The following is a 26,368-nucleotide window of genomic DNA, read 5'->3' as shown; positions in this document are numbered from 1 at the left end:
TGTTTCTCTCACACACGGGTTCCAGAGTATTTTCAACAGACGGCTGGTGAAGGAGGGGGGGGGGGGGAGTAATAGCCCTTCCCCTGATTAAACGGACGCTTCAGATATCCAGTGCTCCGGGACCACCGTGTGCAGCGCTGTCCCACCACTGCAGGGTACACCCGCGCTTTAACAAACTACAGTAATAACATCATTTGTCGAGCGCCAGGAAACTGGTCTTCACGGTGCCGTTTGTCGTGTATAAACGGAAGGAGAGCAGTTGTTACTCTTTACTTTCCCTTGGGTATTTGACTGTCTCCGGATCTGGTTGATGCCCTCCCCATCACTCTCCTGTCAGTCTGAGGTATGTGGCTTGTCCAGACTTGTCCGCAGTGCCGTTACCGCACATGCGGTCCCCATCCGCGCGCCTCAAAGCGCTGTGCACTTATAGTGCTTCCACTTGCAAGGCTTTCAACCTCTGCCCGTTCCCCCTGGACTGCTGCCCCACACATGAACCTGCCCGCCTCACGCCTGTCTGTGGTTTCACCCCCGGGCTCCGAGCTGACGTGGATGCACAGGCCCCCCCCCCCCCCCGCCCCCAGGACTGCACGTGGCAGATATTCAAGGAGCCTAAAACTAGAGCACCGGGGATAGAGGCGAGAATGTGTGCCCAGTATATGTGATGAAAGAAAGTAGAACGGAGCGGGGGCAGGTGTGCTCATTATGTGTGCAAACAACTGGCGAGAATGTGTGCACAGAATGTATGGAAGTATGACTGCAGACAGAGGAGGTGAGAATGTGTGCACAGAATGTATGTAAGTATGACTGCAGACAGAGGAGGTGAGAATGTGTGCACAGAATGAATGGAAGCAGGTCTGTAGAGAGGGGGAGGTAGCATTGTGTGCACAGTATGTATGGAAGCAGGACTGCAGAGACCAGAGGGAGAGGTGAGAATGTGCACAGTATGTATGGAAGTAGTATTGAGAAGAGAAATGTGAGGTGTGTGAACAGTATGTATGGAAGTAGGACTGGAGAGAGGAGGAGAGTTGAGAATGTGTGCACAGTATGTATGGTAGTAGGACTGGATAGAGAGGAGGGGAGGGAAGTAGGACTGGAGAGAGGAGGAGAGTTGAGAATGTGTGCACAGTATGTATGGTAGTAGGACTGGATATAGAGGAGGGGAGGTGACCAGTCAGCCACTGAGCGGCAACAACTATTGCTGTGTTTTTAGTAACGTTTGATCTGTTTGAAATAGAAACACATTTTTTTGCTAATATCTGCAGAATATGCAGCAGTTGCTGGATTATGCGGCAAATGCGGTAAATCTATAATTATGGGGAAACACATCTGCAGTAGTATTGCATAATTTAGTGATCCTGACCATATGGCAGTCGCTGGGGGGTGTATAACTGTCAGCGGGACTTTCTACCACCATACCTCACTTAACGTCCTGCAACTAAAGGCCCATACAAAAAAATCGATATTGGTTTCTCATTCTGAACACCTTTACTGGAGGCAGACTTACAAACCCAACACCCCTTGCTGAACCTCCACGCCATCAGTGTGTAACTCTATGCCAGGCTCTCATCTCAGAATTTCAGGCCAATAATATAAACGATTTGCATAACCCAGCTGCAAATGGATTATGTTACACTACTAACCCTTGCAACCCTAAGAGTGAAACGTGCATAATTAACAATTTAATTTGAATTCTACGGATTTTGACTGACAATTGTTTTGTTATCTTCACCTTCCATTAATAATTACAAATCCATTTCAGATCTTGTTTGGGTGTGTAGTTCTGGACGCCATTGTGACAGTGGTGTTGTAGTCACCTGAATGTATCAGGTTTAGAAATTTACAACTGTCGATGCTATAATATTATTGATGAATATCGAACGTAAATAAAAACAAACACACACTGTTATTTTCTTTATATGCAGCACCTCAGAATTTCCAATTTTCTTTTCTTCCGACTGCTCCAGAATAGAGCCAGATATCTGTGATGATTATTTAATTTTACCAATTACATTGTCATCCACATGAAAACAGCTGCATAATTGTGACATTTAATATTTGCAGACTATGGGTGCGGATTAAATGCACAGCATGCTCATAAGCAGACAGGTTCCATAGTAATTAATCCTATTGAAAGCTTAGCTTAGCATGTGAGCACCTCTACGTATGATACAGATCTTGTAGCAACCAGGGCCTATCAGCCACTAGACCCATCTCACGACCCTTCCCTTCATAGGTTGTGTTTTGTAGGCAGGACGCCATTTTGTTCACTCTAACAAACCACACAGCCACCCACTGTATGTACACCACCTTAAAGGTGTGTTTATAAAGGTGCTTCTGCCCTCCATCTTCCACAGGGAAGCGTTTGAAATAGCAGTGGTTATTTGTTATACAATTTTGGATTCAGTTGTGCTCATAACCAACCAATCCATATAACAACAAGCATTTGCAATGCAATAGGTCTCGCATTATTCAATCTTTAATAATGCGAGACCTATTGCATTGCAAATGCTTGTTTTAAAAAGTAGCTCGTCCATTTTATTAACGACAATTTCAGCAATATTCGGATTATCTGTGGTGACATCTCACGCCATTTAGACGAAGGCCTCTCTCACTGCTGCAGAATGGTATGAGAAACAAGATGCCTTCTATAGAAAGTTGACAAAGAAATAATATGAAGACATTTTACAAGTTAACAAAACTACAGAGGTGCTGTAAAAGACTAATTTCATGTTATCCAACTAAAACTTACTCAATTGACCTACCTCATAAGCATGAGTCACCTGTACAAGGACTGAAACGTCATTCAGGCTCCACACTGACTGACCGTAGGGTAAACTCGCTGACGTCAACATCCTACATTGGAGGAACTCATCCCCAAGCCACCGACCTACATCAGATCGATGGCCTGGACCATCACCTTCAAGGCCGGGGGCCCACCACTAGAACTGGGGATGAATTTCAGGTCAGACTGAATCCTCAAGTGGCTTCCTTCTTCCTCTTGTGAGCACTCTTGAGAAGTGAAAACATCAGCAGTCCGGCCTCACCACCAATAGACCCCCAAGTGCGAAGTGCGCTCCACAAAAGTGCATGTGTGGAATGTTCAAATTAGGTATCTTGTAAAAATCCAGACGAAAACCAAAGATAGTGGGCGAGTAGCAAATTCTTCAATGGTGGGAGTACTTCAAAGTTTCAGGGACTACTGAAATTAACTACAGAACTCTTGCAGGCTTTTCGGAATGCAGCTGCCAAATCACCTTCGGGGCGAAGCAATACCACTACAGCATCCCTGTCCGGATGGATCCATAATATGACTAAATGCATTTTACAGGGTCAGTTTCACCTTATTTTACTTTAATCAGAACTTCTCTTTACACATTTTAACTATTTTTTAACTTCTGCTGTATCATTTTGTCCTAATATTTTGTGAAAAACAAATATTTGCTTTTTTTACATTTAAAACAGGGTGCATTCTCTAAAGATTTACGCAGAACTTGCACAATCTTTCTGGAGTGCAGATCATATCAGTCATTGTGTCCCGCAAAAATATGTTCGGGATAAAATCAGGACCGCAGTTTCTATTGTGAAAAAGCCAACAGAAAAACAGTAAAATACGGCCAAAGAAGCACCACGGCCGTGACATACATTAAATCAATTGCACTTAACTGTCACGCTTATACACTTTTTTTTCTAATTTTTTAAAAACTTCTTCGGTCTGGCTAACACTGTATTCACCCCTATCTTTAAAACCCCTAAATGTTTTATTTTATGCAACGCATGACACCGCGCCTATCTAATTTCTGACAGTAAACACCTTGTAAAGTCCAACATAGCCCCATTAAAAAAAAAAACACAATGAGAATCCATTTTTGGTATACAACGCTTAAAACAGACTATGCAGTTGCACCCCAATCCCTTCAGAATGAACCTTGAAGACATGTGTTCTGGGGTTGGAAGTCCTACGGCTCGTGGAGTTGGTTTACTAAACTAAGTCATGATTACAGTCGGCCTAGAGTTCAGATGCCTCTCTGGTGGCTTCTGCACAGGGCTTGTTTTTCAGTAAGGAGCGAGACAAGGCAGGCACTGTGTGATGCATGAAGACCGAGGGTCCAGGACTCACCAGCTTCTGGAAGAGGTGGCCCACCGTCACCTTGTTGTCCCACTGCTGCACCTGGGGGCAGAGGCTGTCGTAGAACTCCTTGTGGATGTCGTAGATGTCTTGGATCTTGTAGAAGATGTTCTCGATCTGCTGAGCGGTGAGCACCGGCTGCGACGTGGTCGCCGTGGCCTTCAGAGGCTTTATTGGCTGTAATGAGAAGACAGTCAGGGGTCAAAAAAAGAGTGGCAAACATGTGAAGCAAAAGGGCAGTGGCATGAGCTCAGTGTCGGGGAAAAGCGCGGCCGGAAGGGACGCACTTAAGAAAAGAAACTTTGCATGGCTGCACAGCTTGTTGGTGTCATCCTTGCCCAAAACCAGAATGTGTAATTTTTTACTGCATGCTTCAGATTTGTTTCCTATACGCGTAATTGCGTCTCATTCATGATGTCCTCTGTTTCCAAAGTTCTTTCCAATAAAGTGAAGCACACTGTGATGGCCAGTGGATCATCATGGCATAATTTTGCACTAATCAGTAGGCTTGGTAATAGGATTCTGGATTAAATGGAATCTAAATGGAATCATTGGATTCTGCTCCACTCACCTATCTGCATAATACGCTGTATTTCAGCATCTGCGGGGGCATAATGGACTGTTTTAACAACTGCAATGGTCCTACGATGTCCAATCAGGCTGGATGAAACCACTGAACACCCACAATGGGGAGTTGATTAAGCATTTATTGGAAGATCTTTCTCTGTGACCCACCCCCGAGGCAGATCTTTAAAGGGCATAGCACATTTCTATTTGTACCTCTGCGTAGTGGGCTAAATATATTCCATTTAATCAATTCGTACTAGTTAAGCACTGCTACAACTCTACACTCCTGGGGTGCAGAAGCCATATACAGCTAATACAAAAAAGTATTGGTAAAGCTAATAGAGTTCGCCTATGCAAGATTTATTGGCTTTGTCAATGTTTTTATTTACATGATAAACAGCAGCACAGGCTGTTGTGCTACATGGCTTAAAGTAAAGGAAAAAAGCTATAGGACAGTAGTTCACGCTGCTGTGCAATATGTTTAAAAAAGTGCAGGGGAAATAGGGTGGGGAAAAAAACAAGAGGGAAGTGGATGCAGGGAGGAAGGAGGATGCAGAAACAATGGACAGTGAGCAGCAGAGTGGTGGGGAAAAGCAACACCAGGGAGGTGCGCAGAAGGACGGAGGGAGCAGCAATGGACAGCGGGAGGGGGATATGGAGGGGTAGGCAACATGAGGGGGATAGGAAGAGGTGACAGTGGGAGGAGGGTGGGAAGACAAGACAGTATAGTGGCATGCACTCCTAGATGCAAAACAAGGGGAAGAAAAACAATGGCTGTATTAGGTACCCGAGCTTGGAACCTAGTGCCAATGCATCAGAGAATGCATGAATCTGAAACACAATATAGGAAAGCATTAAAAACTTGGATTTTCGGAGCTTCAGATGAACTCTGCCTCTCACTTATTTAAGATCCTCAGTGAAGCCGCTTACCTCCACACCAGTGCCAGGATGCTCCTTTCGGAATGGCAGTCAGCGCTTTATATATACTACTTTTCATTTAATTTAATTTCAGTGCATGGCAAAAAGTAAAAAAAGAAAAAAGGTCCTGGAGCAGCCAGTGGAAGGACACTGGCCGGAAAATGGAAAGCGGAGCTGGTCCAAGCTCCAGCCAGGAGAAAGCAGGTGGCGTGACCAATAAGAAACAAGGCATTGAAGTGACATCAAAGCCAACTAATGGTAAGTAATGGGCAGGCTCCAATCCCACTTTAGACACTATAAAAAACCATTAAAATAAAAGATTTTACAGACAGCGCATGCACACCATTTCAGGCAAAACCTAAAAATGGTAAAATACAAGCAAGCAAGCAAATCACGAGGGAAAATTGTCCGCAAGCACAGATTAACCTATAGATTGCAAGGCGGAACAGCTCATGCAGTAACGGTTTAACGATAAACTATTAAATATGAAACTAAAATTTCAAGGGGACTATAGGGTAACCTTTCTACGGCAGGTATAATTATATTTGTAAGGGTGTTATCCCATTGGAAGCAATAAAAAAAAAAAAAAAGATGCTAGCACTCTGAGACGGCAGAGAAGTAAACAAGAGTTAAATCAAACTACAAAAGCCACAGGGAGTCCTAAGGTGGTACTGTGCTGGTGACCGGACAAGAACTATTTACGAACATGGAAGAGTGACGGGCAAGTTCCCCAGCACTCAACCTTGGAACAGTGAGAATAATGGGTTGTGATAATCTGCTACAGCAGAAGACCCTGTGCACAGTAAAATGGGCAGCCCCTCAAATGCAAGGGGGGGGGGGGGAGCAGTGACAGGTTGAGTTGATTTTCGTCCGGTCATTTCTTTTGAGGCTAGTTTTGGCAATACTGACATAGGTGCTAAATAAAATCTTTTTTTTATTTTTAAACTGAAATGAAGGTTGGCAGATCCTGGTAATGAATCAGTTCACAGCAACTATCAAGAACCGAGACAGCATGAACGGTCTGTGAAATCTTTTTTATAGAAGTTCTGAAATTCTGGAAACTGTACACAAATCACACACAGTTTAGGCCCTGGGAGTGTCCTAGATTGAAGGGATGGAGGTCTAGCACCAGAACCCTAGAGAGCCAGTGATTGCTGAACTGCCATATTAAGTAGAAGAAAGAGCAAACCTACCCAGTGGAAAATAAATAAAGGAGCATTTGAATGCTTTGGACTGAATGCTCCTGACATGTAACATAAATACCCCCCCCCCCACCTTCGGCGCCAGATTAGTGGCCAATATACTGCAGACACCTGAGGGAACAGACTTGGAAGATAAGAGATGGACCTCCTTCGACTACGAGGTACGAGTGTGTTATGTGTGTGTGAATCAGGTCCGGCTTTTGGAGGACGTCTTAGCAGAAGGTATGCTGACTGATGCTTGAAGTTCACAAAAGAAAACTGCAGCTCTGTTTAGAGTTACAGAAGAAGTTATTAAAAAATATGCTATTTAATCATGATGGATCAGCAAACAAAGAACTAAAGTGTTGCAAATATTCCAACTGATGGGTTCTTCTAAGCCTGTGGGGCCAGATAGAAAGTGATAACTCAACAACATACTGTTCTATTGCCATTCTGCAATTCCTCCGGTAATATCTGCATCTTTATGGGGGCGTGGCTTGACTCCAAGAGAAGATGGCCGCTCACTGAGGGACCTCCGCTGCTTTGCCGCTTCTAGATGGAGTCCTTCGTGGGGTAAGGAACCCTGGATGCCTTTTTTCTTACTTCGACGTTGCTGGTGAGCATATCTGCCCCTTCAGCTGTGGCTGGAGCGTTTCCCTCACGGAATTCGTGCCCGCCATTTTGTTTTTTCTGAAATGGCCCGCATTTTTTGGGTGACAGAAACTGGAGCATTTACGAACTGTTCTAATACCGGACTATTTATATTTAAGTGCTCAATTTTCCTATTATTAACGGCCAATATTTATGAATACGTAGAGGACAAAGGCGCATGAAAAAATATTTTTACTAAAAGAGAATTTCCACTCAGCCTTGGATTGCCTCAAATGTGCACAGGGTTGCGGTGAATGACGTAAGATGGAATTTTACCACAGTGAATCTCTGATTTCGTTTTAGGAAATAGTAGAGACTAGAATTAACGGTCTGGAAGGTACCAGTTTGCTGTCGACGATGTGCTTTTCCCCCATCTGGGTTTTGATGCTCGTCATTATGGTCTCACGTCAACTAAGAATTGTCTATAACTAAGTTGAGTTCATTATTGCTTAAGAATATTGTCTAGTTTATTGGTCTTAACCTCTTTACTTCCAAGGGAGTTCTTGCTGTTATTTCAACAACAGTTTTTTTGTGGCAGCAACAACACATCACCTTTGTGTTCCTACTCTGAGACTGCATTTTTACATCATATTTTGCACACTATTGCTATTTTCAGTATTTTCAAATCCCGCTCAGCATTTTATGGGGAGAACAAAATCTACTTGTTGTGTTACTGGTTCTTCATTACCATTCTCATCTTTGGCAGACCACAACCCTTATTATTCGGTTCTTTCAACGAATATGGAGAACTCTGAAAGCAATTCATCACTTTCCAAAAAGGAAACCGACGTTCTTACCTGAACCTGCGTCCTCTTCATCTTTGTAACAGAAACATTGATCTAATATTCATCTAATATTCCGCTCTCCACCAACAAACTTACTCCTAAATTGACCAATTCATCTATATTGTCTTCTGGAAAACGTATTAAAAAAATCCTCCTTCACCTACTGCATCTCCTCCACCAAGTACTATGGACATGCTTCTTGAAGAGATATGAGCTCTTTGGCCTTACATAGAGGAAACGAAAAAAAGGGGCCAAGCTTTGAACGACAAGTGGTCTTCTATGGAGAATAGGGTCATGCAGATTGAACAGCAAGTAGACTCTGTCCAGGTTGTGGTGAACCGAGTTCCTTCAATGAAATCCGAAAATGTACTACTCAAACACGTGGAAAATTTGGAGAACCGTAACAGGTCTAATAACTTGCGCATTTATGGTCTGGTAGAAGGCTTGGAAGGCTCAGACACAGTTTCATTCTTCAAAACTTTCCTTCAACAAATTCTTGGTATACCTAGCACTCCTTTCTTGAACATTCAAAGAGCGCACCGTTAGGGTCGTATTCCAACCATGGCAACCTCTTCAGCCAAACCTTGAGGAGCAATTATATACTTCTTGGAATACACAGATTTATTGAAGATCAAAGGCCGTATTTCATGGCAACACTCTAATCTCTTCTTTGCACAGGATTATGCCAAAGAAACAGCGTATCGAAGAAAAAATCCTGGATATGAGGCCAGTGCTCCGTACTAATGCCTGATTTGGTCTCTTTCAGCCCAGTGTTTTCAAAGTGACATATAAGAATAGAACTACGAAGTTCCTGCTTTACTAAACAGTTCTTGGAGCAGTGCAGAGAAGAAGATATGGATGTGTCCAGACACAATCCTGTTTAATATTGTGCTGTTAATTGATCTTACATGCTCTGTTGTACAGACTGTTTTTGTTCCCGTCTAGTTACATTTCTCAGATTCCCCCATGTTATACTTACCTGTCATGTTTTTCTCTTTTATTAGACGCGGTATTTCCTTCATACATATTTTCTGTTATTCCTGGTCTGCTTGGATGATGTCCTACCTCCCCGGTCCACCCTGAGTTACCTGTTTAGTTGTGCCATTTTCCTCATGTGGCTTCACCACCCTCATCTTGTTCATCTTTTTTGTAGTCAGTTATTATGTTTTCGGAATCTATGGTGTATGTTTCTTGATTGTTGCATTTGTTTCTTCCTATTTTCTCCATTTTTTCTCTGCCTTTTTTCAGACACCTTTCTCCCTTCGCTGATGAACTTTCCTTTTACCTCTTCTTTCTTTACACTTTTTCCTCCCTCCCTGCTTATTCCTGTCCTTCTTACTTTCTCGTTTTTCATAACCACTCATTTCCTCCTCTATGCTATTCATCTTTGCTGGTACAGTTTTGCAAAGTGTTATTACTTATATGATGCTGTGAATTTTTAATTATTTTTAATTATTTTTACATAAACTTTGTCTTATCGATTAATGTAGATGGCTTTGAATGTTGTTTCATGGAATGTTAAGGGTTTGAGTTCTCGTATAAAACATCAACGGGTATTCTCTCATTTATCTAATTTAAAATGTGATAAAGCTTTATTACAGGAAATTCATGTTTTAGAAAAAAAAAATCCTAAACTTAAACGACATTGGGTTGGTCATGTTCTTGCCTCTCCGGGTACGGGTAATTGTAATGGTGTAGCCATCTTATATCATAAACGTCTTGACTTACAAATTCTCTCACAAACAACTGATGAGGGTAGATGGGTTTCTGTTTCGCTAGTATTAAATAATATCCCCTTGACTCTTTTTAATCAATCTGCACCTACTGCCCCAGATGTTGCTTTTTGGCCCAAAATATTATCTAAACTGCTGCCCTTTTAAGATGAATACTTGTTAGCTGGTGGGGATTGTATTTGGTTATGGACCCTATTATTGACCACAATTCTCAATCTAAATTCATTTTCTCTCTTATGCACTCTCAATTCACATCCACTATTCAACAAAGATCACTAGTGGATGCTTGGCGTTTATGCAATCCTACACTTCAAGAAAACTCTTTTTCTTCAGTACACTCTTTGCAATCTCGCTTAGAATATCTATTCACTTCAAAAGCTCTCACACAACATATCACTCATTCTGATATTGGTTCTATGTTAATTTCTGATCATGCCCCTGTTACCTTAGATCTGGACCTTCTTCCTCCTATTCAGGGTACACGAAGATGGAGAATCAACTACTCCTTCCTCTTAGACTCCAAGTTTACCCAACAGTTTGAAGCCTTTATCACCGCTTTTTCTTGAGAATGAAACTCCACACGTCGCCACAGATTATCTGGGATGCTTTTAAACAGCCGCTAGAGACTTTATTATTACCTTTGTATCCCAGCGAAAGAAATCTTTACTTACTTTGCAATCACTTACGGCACGCAATAAAAAAATTAGAACATTCCTTTTCCCACACAAATTCAAAAACTTGCTTGGATGACCTAGTCATATCCAAATTCAATTTCAACAAAATATCTACTGAAAGCGCAAAATCATTTTTGCTCAAATCCTCAGCCAAATACTATGGGGGTCACAATAAAACGGGGAAACCTTTAGCCAATTATCTTGAAGTTAAAAAAGAACACACCAAGATTAGTTCTATCCTTTCTTCTAACAATGACATAGTTTACGGAAATTAAGATATTCTATCAGAGATCACTCAATTTGTCAAGACTCTTGACACTCCAGTGTCCTCTGTACTTCAGGATGAAATACTTCAATACTTATCCTCTATTAATTCACCTTCTTCTTCCAATCTAGATTTTTCAGTGTTAGATGACGATATCCGAGAACTAGATATCCTTACTGCTATTCGCTCTATTAAATGCGGTTAAGCTCCAGGACCTGATGGTTTTACGATTTAATTTTATTCCAATTTTTTCCTCAAACTCTTATACCTGAACTACATCAATTATTTTACTTCTTTATTTCTTCCAAAAAGTTCATTGGCTCTTTTAAAGAAGCTTTGATATGCCTTCTTCCCAAGGAAAGTAAAGATCATACTCTATGTAAAAATTACAGACCCATTTCTTTAATTAATTTAGACTATAAAATTTTCGCAAAAATTCTAGGTCTACATTTAGAGAAATTCTTACCCCTATTAATTGGGCGAGAACAATGTGACTTTATTAAAGGTAGACTTTACAACACTAGACTTTCTTTACCGTCCTTACCAAAGCCAAATCGTGTAAAAATTCCATAGCGGCCATCTCTTTAGATGCTGAGAGAGCTTTTGATAGAGTCGGTTGGTCATTTATTGTTTCCACTTTGTCCTGGTTTGGTTCACAAGTTTATAAATGATATTTCCTTACTGTATTCGTCTCCTGTTTCCTCCATCTTAGCTAATGGTCTCATCTCATCTCTTCATCCTTTCCTTTATATCGTGGGGCAAGGCAAAGTTGTCCTCTTCTCTTTATACTTGCTCACAAACCCTTCTTAATTAAGATACGTTAAAATTCTCAGATTACAGGCTTTAAATATGGCACCAACCAATTAAAACTTTGTTTATGCAGATGATATTTTGCTCTAACACAACCACAGACCTCTCTGCCAGCTTTCTTATCTGAAGTACAATCTTTTGCCTCTGTGTCTGGTTATAAATTAAATGGCGACAAATGTGAAATCCTCCCATTACACAAATTATACTTTTCTGTGGATTACATTTCTTCGGGTTTTCATTGGGCCTCGGATAAAATCAAGTACTTGGGTTTATGGTTCAAATCTTCCATTGAAGAATCCATGTTAATACATTTAAGAGAACTACAGACACTATTGAAAAATACCACGTCCAGGTGGAATCCCATGCTTTTATCTTTGTGGGGCCGTCTCAACATGACCAAAATGATGTCGGTGCCTATAGTACTTTTTTTTATCTCTCTAATATTCCTGTAAATATTCCTAAATCACATTTTACAACAATTTATTCTATCCTATCGAAATTTCTATGGAATAATAAGAAACCTCGTATGTCTTTACATAAACTTAAACGACTAAAACAGTAGGGAGGTGTCAATTTCCCAGAATTTCAAACCTATCGTACCGCATTCTCTCTCAAACAAGCCTCTCTATTACTCCAAGATGACAACAAGGATTCATCATTACCGCTATGGACTACTATTGAAAAAAGAAATTCTTCAACCTTTCTCCTTCCAAGAGTTTTTATCCTTTACACACCGTCCTTTGTCACCTTCTCTTCCAATTTTTAAAAATAGCTGCAGAATTCTCCAACCTTTACTTACTAATCACCTTTCTCCTAAAGATCACTTTTTGCCGTCTTCAATATGGTACAATAAACATCTTAAAATCAATAATAGAATTATTTTTTGGAAGGATTGGCACGTTAAAGGGCTTCACTGGGAACATCAACTTTACCAAGATAATGGATGTATAACTTTTACAGTTGTTCAAGCACGATTTTCTTTACCTACCACGAGTGCATCTAAATTTGCATCCTTAATCTCATTGATTCAGATAACTTACAATAGTTTAGCACTCAGTACTACCTTGTCTTCGCCTCCTACTGTCCTTTCAGTATTATCTCTTTACCCTTCCGCGTCTCAAGTTTCTAAACATTTATCCTCTTCTCCAGTTACTCGAGATAAAACAGAGGTGGAACTCTCATGGTAAACTGATCTCCAATTGTCCCTCTCTATTCCTACATGGAATAAGCTCTGGATTAAAATGAGGAAATCTTCCAGGGCTGCTAATACTACCCAAACTTTATTTTACATTTATAACAGACTTTTACTGACTCCTGTTTCATTACATAAAATAAACCCTACTCTCTCTCCCTCTTGCTGGTCCTGTAAAACATCCCCATTTGACATAAAACACATGTTATTTACATGACCTCATGTTCATAACTTCTAGAAACAAGTTTGGAGACAAATCAATAATATATCTTTCACACACAAATCCCCTTCACTTTTGTTAATATATTTCTAGGTAGTGTATCTTCTGAATGGGAATCACACTCAAAACAATTTTCATATTATAGACCTACTCCTTGCAGGTGCTTTCCAACAAATTACTAGGGCATGGAAGAGTGCCACCAATATTTCTTATCAAGCCTGGTGGTATGGGGTTTATTATAACCACAGGCTAAATAGACCGTATGTCCACCCCATTTGCCTTGCAATGAAATAAGAATACTTATGGTCACCAATTACTCATTTTCTAGATGTATCTGCAAATATAGCACAAATCCATAATCCCCGAGTTGAAGAAGTGCCTAAACATCCATGATTTCATTTTAGTTGTTCATATATCTATTTTTTTATATCAATACTATATATTTTTGCGCATCTTCCTTTTATTATGCAATTCAATAGATATTAATAATTATATTAGTGGTTAAGTTAAAAATTAATATTACATGAATATCATTTTCTTTCCTCTTCCATTCCCCTCTTGCTTTACCCCTTCCTTCCCATATTACCTTAACAGATTATACAGTTATGATTACATTTCTTATTTCTGTATTTTATGGAGATGTTTTATATTAAATCAATAAACTTCCTCTTAAACAAAAAAAAATCTGCATCTTTATTTCACTGATATGTAGGCACCGTTTGTTTTTATTTTTATAAATATGTTAAAAACTTCACTTTACTCATTTAGAGGTCTTCCCCGATGATTACAAAAGCAGTTTCGGTTTCCCTCATTGGTTAGGAACCTGACTGTCCATCATGTAGAAAGTTATGATGTTCCACTTACACTGGAATTCTTTAGTCTCGTTTTCCACGATTTTACACCGAGGCAAGTCTGTATTGGTGCATAAACTTTGGATCTGTATTGGTTTTCTTCAGATGAGGATTAATGATGGCATACCGCAACAGTCTGGAATTTAGCACTTGGTAATTAATGTAATCACTCATTTTGTGATGATGCAAGCAGCTGGGCAGAAGTTGAAATAGTGGATGATCATTTAATCCTGATTGGTAGTCTCATCACCTTTGTTTTCTCAGTAGGATCCTGATGATGTGTTTGATTGCATGGACAGAGCCATGTCCTTGGACCCAGATGGATGCAACCATGGACTTACTATAGTCTTTAGCCCAGTGCTCATCCTTCCTGCACTCCTAGGCCGCACACTAAGAGGATGGCATTTTGTGCTCAGCTTACAGAGGCTTTGCTATACTTAAAGTGTGCATGTTTGAAGGTTACTGTTTCGGGGAGTTAAGATGTCAGCTGCAGGTCAAGTAGGGTGTTTACCAGTGGTTAGTTATTTATAGAAGTTTGCTTAACACACTATGGTAAGGGAGTTTGAGAGAGAGACAAACAAAAAGAAAGAGAAAGGCTGACTCTGGTGCGGACTGATCGATTTGTTCGGATGGTTGAGCCCTTGCCTTTGGGTTAAAGGCCATGTTGGGAGCAGATGTTGGACAAAGATCATGTGGGTCTTAGGGTTCTGGTTCTCCTCCCTTGTGCTTAGGGATTCTGTGTGGTTCTGATCCATGTATGGGTGTCAGGACTATGCTGGAATGACTTCTAGAGTCACTTATCAATAATGACAACTTTTTAATATTGGGCAGAGTCAGGCTTTGAATCGTCTGGCATTGGTAATGGAGAGCGGTCAACGAAATAAAGCTTTCCTTGATGAGATGGAGCATGTCAAAGTCTGGTTTCAGAAATCAAAAAAGGGCATCACGTAACCAAGGTCATCATTCATTTTCAGGGGTTCACGCAAACAAGATTTGATAATAGTGAAATTTCTAACACAAATCCTGATCACTCACAGGGAAACAATCACGGGCACCAAAATATCAGTAATAGAAAACTGTTTTGCACATGAAGGTTCAATAATTGAGATGTGCAGCTTACAATATTGGAAATGTTGAGAACTGAATAGGCAATTAAGTTTTTTTTAAGAGAGGAAGAATGTCTGATGTGCAGGTGCCAGTAATGTGGGAAGGGCTACATGTGCACCGTCACAATTGGACGAAGAGCCTGGAATACAGTTATGCTTACAGAGGTCAATATATGGGGAGGATCGTAGACTGATGTGACACGGGCTTGTTGGATGATGTTCAGTCTCTCAGTGGATAAGGGTTTGAAGAGGGGCTATGCAGACAATCATCATCATCCTATAGGACTTTATTTCAATCACAAAGATCGTAAAAAGTACACAGCACAAGAGGAATAAAAACATAATATAAAAAAATGTTTCTGGTTTTTCTTTTTTTATTATTTTTTATTAAAAGCCAATGGTGTCATAAAATAGTTTAAAAACAAAGGGAGTAAATACAGGTGGAAAATACAGTAATTCATACAATACATTTAGAGCGCTTAATCCAAAGTGCATACCAATATTTGGCCAGGCCAAAAACTACTACCCTGTGTGCATCAGTATACAAGATTCTCAACACCTCTAGGTAATGGCTGGGCCCAGCCAATCTACATAATGGAATAATCCACTTTTTCATCAGAGCTATGTAGTTTGGACAAAAAAAATAGTAAATGCACAATGGATTGTGGGCTGACCTTGCACAAGGTACAAAGGTCATCATTAAAAGCATTACAGCGCCACTTAAAACAAAACAGTTTAGTGAGCACAGTCTTGTAACAGAACTGTAAAAAAAGTTTGTGTGGCAGAGGGGGTACAATCTCATCGATAGTATCCTCAAAGCGAGAAACCAATTTGAAATTAAGGAACTCCTGGGTCAAACTACCCTCTGATTTTGCCAGCTCCTTTTCAGGTATTGATTCCCAGAACATTGCTTTAACCCTGGCCCTCGGAATGAGAGCCACACTTTCCGGATTGGACCAGAATGCCTCCATCTCAAGCATCCGCAATAAATTCCTCAATGAGCTGAACCATGGAATCGAGGTAAACTGGGATAGTTTCAAAAGACCAGACAAACCCTCCTGGTAGAAGGTAAGCTCCTCAACAGACCACAGCCGATAACAAAACATAAGTAATTTATAGTCCATCTTATGGGCCATCTGTCTATGGGCAAAATCCAAATAAAGAGGAGTCAAAAGGGTATTTAAAGGTAGGTCTAACAGGGATCTAAGAAATTGATTTTCTATACTAGACAAAAGATTTGTAATGCCAGTACCCCAAAGTTCTGCTCCATAGAGGGCCCCCCTAGAACCTTGATGTTGTAGATTTCCAGAGCTGGTGCCACTAGCCTAGACAGTTTCCCTATGGATTTTATCAATGTGAGCGGTCTGCTGAGTTAGTTACAGTTTAACTTTCTCAATGTGGGGAGCCCAGTGTATGTTTGGAGTCAGGCGGATACCTAGATAATCAAAAACATCAAGTTGCTCCAAATGGCTGCTTCCAACAAGCACAGGTCTTTTGGTTGGTTTGGCAGTTCCTCTTGTAAAAACTCATATAGTTTGTTTTGGCCTCATTTAATACCAGGCCCCGCTCATCGCAGAAACGAGTGAAATTATTCAGAAGTTGTTGGAGACCTTGTGGGGCTTTTTAAATAAGGAGGGTGACATCGGCGAAGAGAAGGGCAGGTGCTCTTCTTACGCTAATTTTGGGGGCAGCACACCCATCTCTATCTAAAAAATCAACCAACCCATTGATAAAAAAAAGAGTAAGTGGGACACATCCCTGTCCCACTCCACGAGGAACTGGGAAGGTCTCCGTTACTTGATTGTTCTCAAGCACCTAACTTGAGCTGTGTTTGATGAATGCAATCTAATTAAAATATCTAAAAGATTTCCAGGTATCCCATCTCTTTTGAGACTCTCCATAGACTGCCTCGGTGGACTAGGTCAAACGCAGACCATAAACCAACAAAGGCCACATAGACCTTCCCTCCTTTTATGACAACTTTTTTCCAAAAGATACAAATAAGTCGAAAGGCCTGAAGCAGCCAATCATAGCGCAGTATCCTTTGGTCCAATGTGAGACAGAAGTTACAGACCGTTGGCCCCCTTTTTAAATACAGAGAATGTCTGAAATCAACTCATGCTTGCTTCCATGGAGACTGGCCCTATGTTCTCCATTACACTGCTCGCAGAAGTGCTGGCGCGCACCCTTCACCATCTGTCATGACAATTACAGACACAGGTAGCCAGTGAAATGAAAGATCATTTGCAGCAGCAGCAGGACACAAAAAGCCACATAGAAATCAATAAGGAGAAGAAACAAAAAAAGATTAGAAATATGTGGGGGGGAGGAGCCAAGATGGCGGACGGACAGGACGTCTGAGCTCCCGGCTCCGCAGCCCGTCTGCTGTTTACATGACATCCTGATCTTTAATCCTGCCTACGGCGCGAGCAAATGTAACCACGAATGCGCTGATACTTCCCGCATTCCTCCGATGTTCCCACCGGCTTTTTTGGTCGAGGATTCATAGAGTTTGCCGACTTTGGACTTTGCCCACGCATTCTGGCCCGACCACCACCGCCGGACACCGCTTATCACGTACGGTGAGACGACCTGGGGCTGGACCGGCGCCGGGGGAAATGTGACCGGACGTGGAGTGGGCGGCCTGGCGGAGCCTTCTTCGCGACGGAGAGAATTCCTGTACGATTGGGTCCGGGCTGGCGAATCTTCCTTTGTCCTCCTACCAGCGGTCAGAGCGGTGACCGTTTGAGAGCGCCCACCACCCGCATTGCAACACAGCCGAGGGCTCTCCCATCGTGTGAGCCCCGTATAGCGAGCAGCAACTCCTCTTGCCCTCACTATTGTTCCTCCGTCCTATGGAGTCGCCCTCACCCCTCCGAGGTGGGCTGGCGGCGGAAATGGTGTCGGTGCCGGTCTGCTTCGCCGGAGAGGCGGAGGCCGCCATGTCCCTGACGCAGGCTTCACTGCCTGCTGTCGAGCTGGAGGGTGTCCCGGTGGCGCCTTTACATACAGTCGGCATGCTGCAGCAGGGAGCAGACCTGACCTATGGTGATATCCTTCTAGCCCTGGGGGACTTGCGGGCGACATGGTGCCAACGCACTCGAGAACTGGAGTGGAAGATCGATGCTGCTATGCCATCCAGGGAACTACTGCGGTTGTCTGACCCCCCAATGCCTCTCATTCCCTTCGAGGCGGATACAAATTGGCGACAGGGGGGTACTATGGATCGTCCTCTCCCTGGTTACAGTGTCGAGGGTTTGTCTAATGATCAAGTTGCAGATACAAAGCTCCCTTCCACTTTACAAGCTGAGACTCTGCCTCTGCGGGTGTTGCCGTGTCTGCCTCAACATCGCCGGAGTGTGTGCCGTTCGGTGGGGAAAACTGTGTTTGTCACTATCGATGTGGTGATGGTCTATGACTGGGAACTCTCGCTTCTTCTCCCTCTGCGTCTTCTTTGCCGTGAGCGGCCATCTTGCTCCTTTGTTCTGCCTGAGGTACACTCCCAGCGGCGGCCATGTTTGGTGGGGTCTCCGCGTTCAGGCCAGGGTTGATGTTGCCTCCCTTGATGATCCTGCTTGACCGCCTGGCATGACCCGGACTAGAATATTTGCTTATGTATCGGTTGTGCCGCATGTGTGTAAATTGCTACTGTTTACCGCGGGGGTGGATCTGTGGGGCCGCTCAGGATCGGGCCGGGGCTGGGCGATTTTCTTTAGTTTGCTGTACGTATTGGCGGGCGGGGACTAGGATGAGGCTGCTAATTATCTGCTTTGCTCGCACATTTGAAATGGAGTCTCCCCACCTGCCGCTTTGCTTGCTTCTTCAGTTGTGCTGATGATTTTCAGGGTGGGGGATGCTTAATGGGCTGTGGTGACCGGGAGTATGTAACATTTCCTCCTCCTGCTTTCTCTGGGAGTCGGAGACTGGGAGGTTATTTCCCACTCTCCGGACTCTCTTTCCTACTTGGGGTTCATTTGGGGCGACAGGCATGCCTATTGGGGGGGGGTGGGCCATGGCCTTCCGCTGGTATGCAGGGTGGGGGGATGGGATGTGTTCTATGTCTTCTTCGTCTCTATGGCCCTCTCTCTCTTTCTTTCTCCCTTCCTCTTTGGTTTCCTTTTCTTTTATGTTTCTTTGTTTCTTCGGGGTCGGGGTTCAATGTTAGTAAGGAGCCTATTGTGTTTTATCATTCTGTGGTATAGTGTATGCTCTTCGTCCCTGGATGGTGGCCATCTGTCTCCTTACCAATGCCTTCCTATATAACGCTTCCTTCTGGGTGCTCCGTGAACGGTGATGTCTCTCCTGGTCAGTGATTAGCTTCGACTCTGTTCGAAGTACACTACGTTGTACTCGACAAAACCATAAAATTAAACCTTTTCTTATCCTGACATTATTGTTCTATGTTCTCCAATGTCATAGCGGCCGGCCCCGAGGGGGTTGTAGGCAGACGCTGTGTATTGTGCATCTATCGAAATAAAGGTTTTTAAAAAAAAAAAAAAAAAAAAAAAAAAAAAAAAAAAAAGAAATATGTGGGCGTTCTTCTCTATGTGGAAGGGTAGAGCTAGTTAAATTTTCATGAATTAAGACACGGATCAGAGAAGAAGTTCGGTCAGCTGTCTGAAACACCGTAGGACTGTTTTACTGGTCCAAGAGAAATAGGATCCACCAAGGTTTAAACCCAGATGCTCTTGGGGCTTTCCCCCAACTCAGGAACAAACATGGATCCACTGCCAGGGCTTGAAGTGTGATCAGATACGTGACTTTACAGTGTCTCCGGACACGACTCCAATTCTAAATGTGCTGTTATAAAGAAGCCATACTCAGACATGTGAGAACTATCCCCTGAATAATAAGTAATTGTAGGAAAGTAGGATCTGCTTCTTATGGTAACCCCCACGTTTTGCTTGATGTTACACTGTTTTTGACTAGTCTGACTGGGATCCTGCTAATCAGGACCCCAGTCCATCTGCTTTCTCCTCTAAATTGCTATACATGTACTTTGGTACACTATAGATTGGATACTGGGGTACCCTTATAAGTCCCTACTATATGGTACCCATGTACCCAGGGCATAGGTACCCCAGAGGCCTCCCATGGGCTGAAGCATGTATTATGTCTCCCATGAGAGGCCATGCAAAATAGAACTACAGATCTGCTACTGCAACCTGTGTAAGCTAGTGCTTGCACCACATACTTTAGATATAGGTTCACTATATCTATAGGTCACTACACTTAAAACTTATAAGTTACGCCTATAGCAGGCCTTAGGAATCCTGAAGGCAGGGTGCTGGGTTTTACGTGAGAGGGTGCCCCTGCATGAGCAGAACTCCTCTGCAGCCTTCGGAGACCATTCTCTCAGGTGGTCTGTGATTTTTACTTGATATAGTTACTGGAATAGTACTCTCCCTTAATTCCTTCCTTTTGTAAAGCACTCTGATATCCCTCGGGATCTGGTTTGTGCTATATAAAACTTTATAAAATAAAATAAAAATAAAATAAATATAGGTAGAGGTGCATTATAACCTCGCGGTAAATGATATCTCGAAAACGGCTGCATAGAAACATCACATGTTTGGTATCAAACACTTTAGAATCATACCTCCACACTGGTAACCGGTGTGGGAGGTATGATTCCACGCTTCTGAATTGAGCTTCATGGGGGTCACTGGTCTATCCGGTGCCAGCCTTCTCGACCTGGTCAGCACAAAATGGATGCTGCTGACTACAGACACATTTCTGCCCTCCTGCTGCTGAGCCAAGCTCGAGCAGAGGAAGGCAGCACAATAGGCATCCTGTCACAGGGAGGTGTGACCATCTCCCAGACAGGATCTAGTGTATTGTCGCTGGGTGGGTGCACTCAGAGTGCCTGAAAGTCTGCACCGGGAGCACATTTGGTGTCCCTGTCCATAGTCCAGCTCAAACAAGTTCTGGGAGCCGTTGGCTCCTGCTCTGGGGCGAAAATGGACAGAGGACGAGGGAGTAACCTCCCCTCTGTCCTAACCCTCCCCTAGGAGGGTCCCCTAAATCTGTCCAACCCACTCCCGTGGGTAAAAAAGGGCTTACCTGACTCTAGCTCTTTAGATTTTACATGAACAAGATTCTAAAAGAAGAAACCACTGAACTTCGACCGTCTGGACACTCTGGACATCGCTTGACTTCGACTGGGCCCCGACAGTCTCCCTCTCCTTCCAAAAGCTTCGCCTGTGCCCTTTCTCCATACAGGCTCTGTGCAGGACCTGTGGTGCACTAAGGACAACTGAAGAATCTCCCTTGGGGTGAAGGAGTCACTCCCCTGCATTTGCAGGCACCTCAATGCAACTGACCGGTCTGCTACTCCCAAGCTCCTGCGGACTCTGAAGACTCCAGCATCACAGGAAGAGTGTTTCGAAGGTCTCCGAGCTTGATCTGCCCCCTCAGCAAGTTTGAGGCTAGTATCCCTTGTGGGGACTGTATAACCCGAACCCCTGTGCACCGCGTCTATTTGCAAGTGCATATACTTGTTGGCGATTCCTGAGCTGGTGCATTGGACTCAGTGTAATCCTGACCCTGAGCAGTATTTCCACCCCTAAAACTCCGGCCTCCTCGCACCGAGTGCTCCTTGGGCTGGTACTTTCTGATCTTGGTCGAGGTCCCTTCGCGACTACTGGTCATTCGGCCTGTGGGTCCTACGGAGGGTCATCTTGAATTCTGTTGGAATTTTCTGGTTGCCCCAGACATGCCCTGACTCCCCATTGATTGGTTAGTCTCCTAGACCTTGCTGGTCCACACCGTAACCTGCTTGACCTTCCTGCATGGGTTGCTTTTGCCAAGGCTTGTTGGTGCTCTAGCCAGACACAGATCCCTCACCACTCGACATCCTTCGTGGGACAGCTCGCATTTGACTCCTGGTTGTCGTCGACATCTCCTGGTCCTCGTGGCCGTAGAGTCAGGCATCCCTTCTTCGCACCAGAAGCACCCAACATCGGTGGGCATTAGTCTCCTGAGCCCCTGGTCACTCTGAAGTGACCCAGACACTGTCCCCTCTGCTTTCAGGTTCCTTTCTGCAAGAATCTATCCTTGGATTCCACTGGACCCTTCTCACCTTCATGGCAGCAGAACTTCTTCGCAGCCTTCCATAGAGAACAACGGCGGTTTCCAACGCCACTTCATCTCTATGCACCCGGCTCTTCTGGGATAGGTAACTCTGGTACCACACAGGTGGGGTGGCTCTCCAACTTCTAAAGTTCTGAAGGGTTTCCTCGAAGTCCTCCTAGAAGGGTCCTTAAACTGTAAAATTGCAACTGCGACTTCCCCATAGAATTGTACGGAGCCCGCGGTCGTGTTCGCACACTGCACCCGTCCTCCGTGGGGTCCCTATTTACTCACTTTGGGTGATTCCTTGGGTCCCAACGATGCTACGTGCTCCAGACCTGGTCTTGACTCGAGTCGTGGTTGTTATACCACTATGTCTTGACTCGAGTCGTGGTTGTTATACCACTATTTTAGTATATGCTTTGGTCTCCCCCGGGAGTATTGTGCTACTTACAACTGTTCTATTTATATCGTATTGTGTGTTTTGTGTTCTATCCTCGGGTAGAGGATACTAGAGAATGTTATATTAATAAATACATATTTTTATATAACTACTGTGTGGCTCTCCTTTCATTTAATTAATTCAGGTGGTGATATTCTGGTAAACCAAGCTGCTTTACATTTCTTCAAGATTAAGCCTGAAGGCTGCTCTCCGCAGCTACCAGTAGGATAGCTTTCCAAAGGTTATCTTTGACCTTATACATCATAAGGGTTTTTTAGACTGGTGCAAGTGCCCGCTTTAATTAGTGGACAGCATACACCAGGCAAACTTCTCACATGGAAGAGAAGAGCTACTTAAATGTTCCTGAATTAAGAGACGGATCAGAGAAGAATCTCGGTCAGCTCATGGTCTGAAACTGCGTAGGAATAATCTACTGGTCCAAGACAAACGGGATCCACCAAGGTATGAAACCGGATACTCTTGGGGCTTTCCCCCCAACTCAGGAACATGGATCCACTGCCAGAGCTTGAAGTGGGATCAGATACGTGACTTTACAGTGTCTCATGGCACGGCTCCAATTCTAAATGTGCTGTTCTAAAGAAGCCATACTCAGACATGTGAGAACTATCCCCTGAATAATAAGTTATACATGTAATTCACTCTACCAAAGCCAGCCCTTTACAATCTGGTGGGGGTTTTTCTTCACTTACATAGCTCAGGAAGGGTTACTTCTTCTATGTAGCACTATTTAAAAGGGCATTGTGTCCTAATATGGCACTTCTGAGCCTGGCACACTTAAAAGGAAACCCATTCAAATCCCTCCTTTACTTGGGATTAACCACCGAGTTATTATCTGTATTGAGTTGCTGTACACTTCACACCTACATTTAGTTCTTTGGTTTCAGTTTAGACAGTCATTTAATTTTACGAACCTGTCATTTTGGTTGAGGAAAAATGGCAGCCTCTACCAGTCAAGTTGATTTACGCAATCCTCCAATATCAATATCTCTCCGAAGAACAGTGCCTCCCATAAGTGTCAGCAGGCATACTGGGTTTTAAACCATCTTGTGGTCAATATCACCAGTGGCGTAGAAAGCAGGGGTGGGCACCCACCCCCCACACCCGCTCTTACGGCCGCCGCTGGGCTACGCCATTGAATATCACACCATCATAAAGCTATTAAAGGACACCTCAGAAGAGAGTCTGATATCAGCTCAAACCAATCCTAATGGAAGGGGCTCTCTCCAGTAAGGCCAATGCTCTCAGATTAAAGATCACTAAGCGGCAGTAAAACGGCTCACAGGACCTGCCCTTACTCAGCAAACCCCTAGGTGGGTAGTTCTCCATTTTGTTGCTGTAGCCCATTTAACCCTTTACAGAACATCACCAATGCCTTTCTAATGGAGCAACCGGGTACCAGTACATTTTTAGCAACAACCTGTGCAACAAAGGGCTAGCGGGCCTCAGTCATGCAAGAAGCACAAAGGAAACCCTGAATGTGCGTAGTCTATGTGAAGACTCCTCAGGTCATTCCATTCTCAACAAATGTATATTACACCAGTCTCAGGATCCAGAAACACGCCCAGTGTGGTAATAAATATTCAGACGAAAATGAGAAGATGCAATATTTTCATCTTCATTCAACATATTTACTGATACAGATAGCACCAAAGTAGCCATCTCGCAGGCTGCAGGAATTGTATATTATTTACAATGCAGCCCATTTGGTCATTCAGATAGTCGTTTGGGATCACACAAATCAATCTTCCGGGGTGCATCACTCTCACCCCATTCAACCATACCCTAATGGCCCTTTTGGAGTTTCACTGTACACTCACCCTGCAAATGGATATTTATACAATCCTGATTAATCCCAAGGAGCAATGGTGACAGACTTGTACATGGAAACAGAGACCAAGTCTGTGATTCCATAAGTGCAGGAGGTAGTAGACTTCCTCATATTTTCCCAGAATGCCATCCGATAAAGGGATATTCTAGGGATTCCGGTGGGGAAACCCGGGGGGGAAAAAGCAACATCAACCCAGGATGCAGGAATGGATCTTAATCTGCCCTATTCTTACACGTGGCTAATTAGGCGTACCGTGGGGATTGCTCATGCAGCAATTCCCATTTCTCTCTTGACTGGAGCACAAAGACTCCAAGCTTCTGTAACTCTAGGGCATCACCAGCCTACACCAACAGCATCAGATAGGAATAAATCAGGAAATCTGAACGCATGGGGATCAAGTCAGCCTGGTGCCAGTCTGTCCAGGCCTTGGGGCCTCAAGGAGCCTCTCTAACATGCAGATACATATCCCTCTACTATGATTTTTTCAGATTAAACTATCTTACTGCTACCACCTTGTGAGACCAGGAGGCTCCATCCCATGCAACAGGCCATATTCGCTCGATGGCTGCTCACAAGACCAGATGCTATATGTACACAAGACAAAAGCTTTCTCCAGTCAAATATGCAACAACACTCCCAAGCAGGTTCTTATCCAATCAGATATTATCGATCACTTTCACTCATCCAAGGACCTACCCCCATACACCTACAACCCCCATACACCTACAGACAAATGGGCTACAAATCCAGAATGAGAGAAGAAGAATGGAAACAGAACGGAGGAAAGAGGAGGTAAGGATACGCAGAACTAGCACAAAAAAAAAGTATCTCAGTTTAGAATTATGAAACGGAGAAAAAAAATGCAAGGGCTTCCAAGACTTGAACTCCAAAAGGGTGGTGGAAACAGAACTCTAATGTTGAGGGGTAAATGAAGACTACATTTGAAAGCCATCAGTGTAGAAAAGACACAAAAGGTAATAAGGAAAAATTACTATTGAAATTGATCGAGTCCAAAAAGAGAAGAACCAAGGCAGGCCCAAGGGTAATGCCACAGCGAAGTGGGACAGTGGAGGAAAAGGGGCCAGCCCTGGAAACCAAACTGGTGCAATGGGAGAGAGAATAAAACAGCCAATAAAGTTAAAAACTGATGAATTGTGTCATGTCCAGTTATTAAGCAAAGAAGAATGTACGTGCTAATAATCAGAGAGAAGTGTTCAAATCTGATTTGGAAAACTTCTTAAAGCAACACAGCAGGAATCATGAAACCCATGGCAGATCACTTTTTAGGCAACAGCATATTGTGACACGACGTGGGTGTACGGGATTGTAAATTACACCAAGATATCTGAAAGGAGTCGAAAGGATGATAAAGAGGAGTATTACAGCAAGCTTCATACAAGTTGAGGCCCTTAACTGCTAAGGAATAAGCTAGAGGGAGTGATCCATGTGGTACATGGTGAAAACAGAGCTTGCCCATATGCTTCCGCGTTGTTCAGGATACAAGGTTTCAGCTTTAAGGAAAGGAGTAGAAGAGCAGATTTACTCATAGTGATGGTTAACCTTCTGAAAGCTATAAAAGGTGAGCGAAAGACTTTGGTTTTTTGTTATATTCTATGGCAGTGTAACCGAGCACATGAAGAATGGGTATGCTCAAAAGTTATGCAGATGCCTTCTCTATATTTGCATTAGTTAAATGGACACCATTATGAACCTTGCAAGACACTGTGGCCTTGAGCTGAAGATTGGAATTATCAAAATTACATTTCTTGGAAACTGAATTTCTTTGAAATGGAATGAACGGAAAAGTAAAGTATATGCTAAAGCATAAAAGTTTGAATATAATTTTGAAAGCACTCAAGAGTATACCCTTGTTAAACAAGAACAGATTGTGCCAAAGACGTACCTTACAATGAGTGGAACCAAGATC

At 43.1% G+C, this 26,368-nt stretch overlaps 1 protein-coding gene across 3 annotated transcripts in view; it reads right to left on the bottom strand.

Moving 5' to 3' along the window:
• ABR (ABR activator of RhoGEF and GTPase) overlaps positions 1-26,368 on the bottom strand; it is a 1,177,460-nt gene that overhangs the window by 470,128 nt on the left and 680,964 nt on the right. For all 3 annotated transcript variants that reach the window (XM_085649250.1, XM_085649252.1, XM_085649251.1), the window contains exon 4: positions 4,118-4,303. In XM_085649250.1, coding sequence (XP_085505376.1) covers positions 4,118-4,303 — 186 coding nt within the window. The remainder of the gene's footprint in view (positions 1-4,117; positions 4,304-26,368) is intronic.

This window comes from Triturus cristatus, chromosome 3_2 (genome assembly GCF_964204655.1).
Source record: "Triturus cristatus chromosome 3_2, aTriCri1.1, whole genome shotgun sequence".
Classification (NCBI taxonomy): domain Eukaryota; kingdom Metazoa; phylum Chordata; class Amphibia; order Caudata; family Salamandridae; genus Triturus; species Triturus cristatus.
This window is presented reverse-complemented; position numbering and strand designations above follow the sequence as displayed.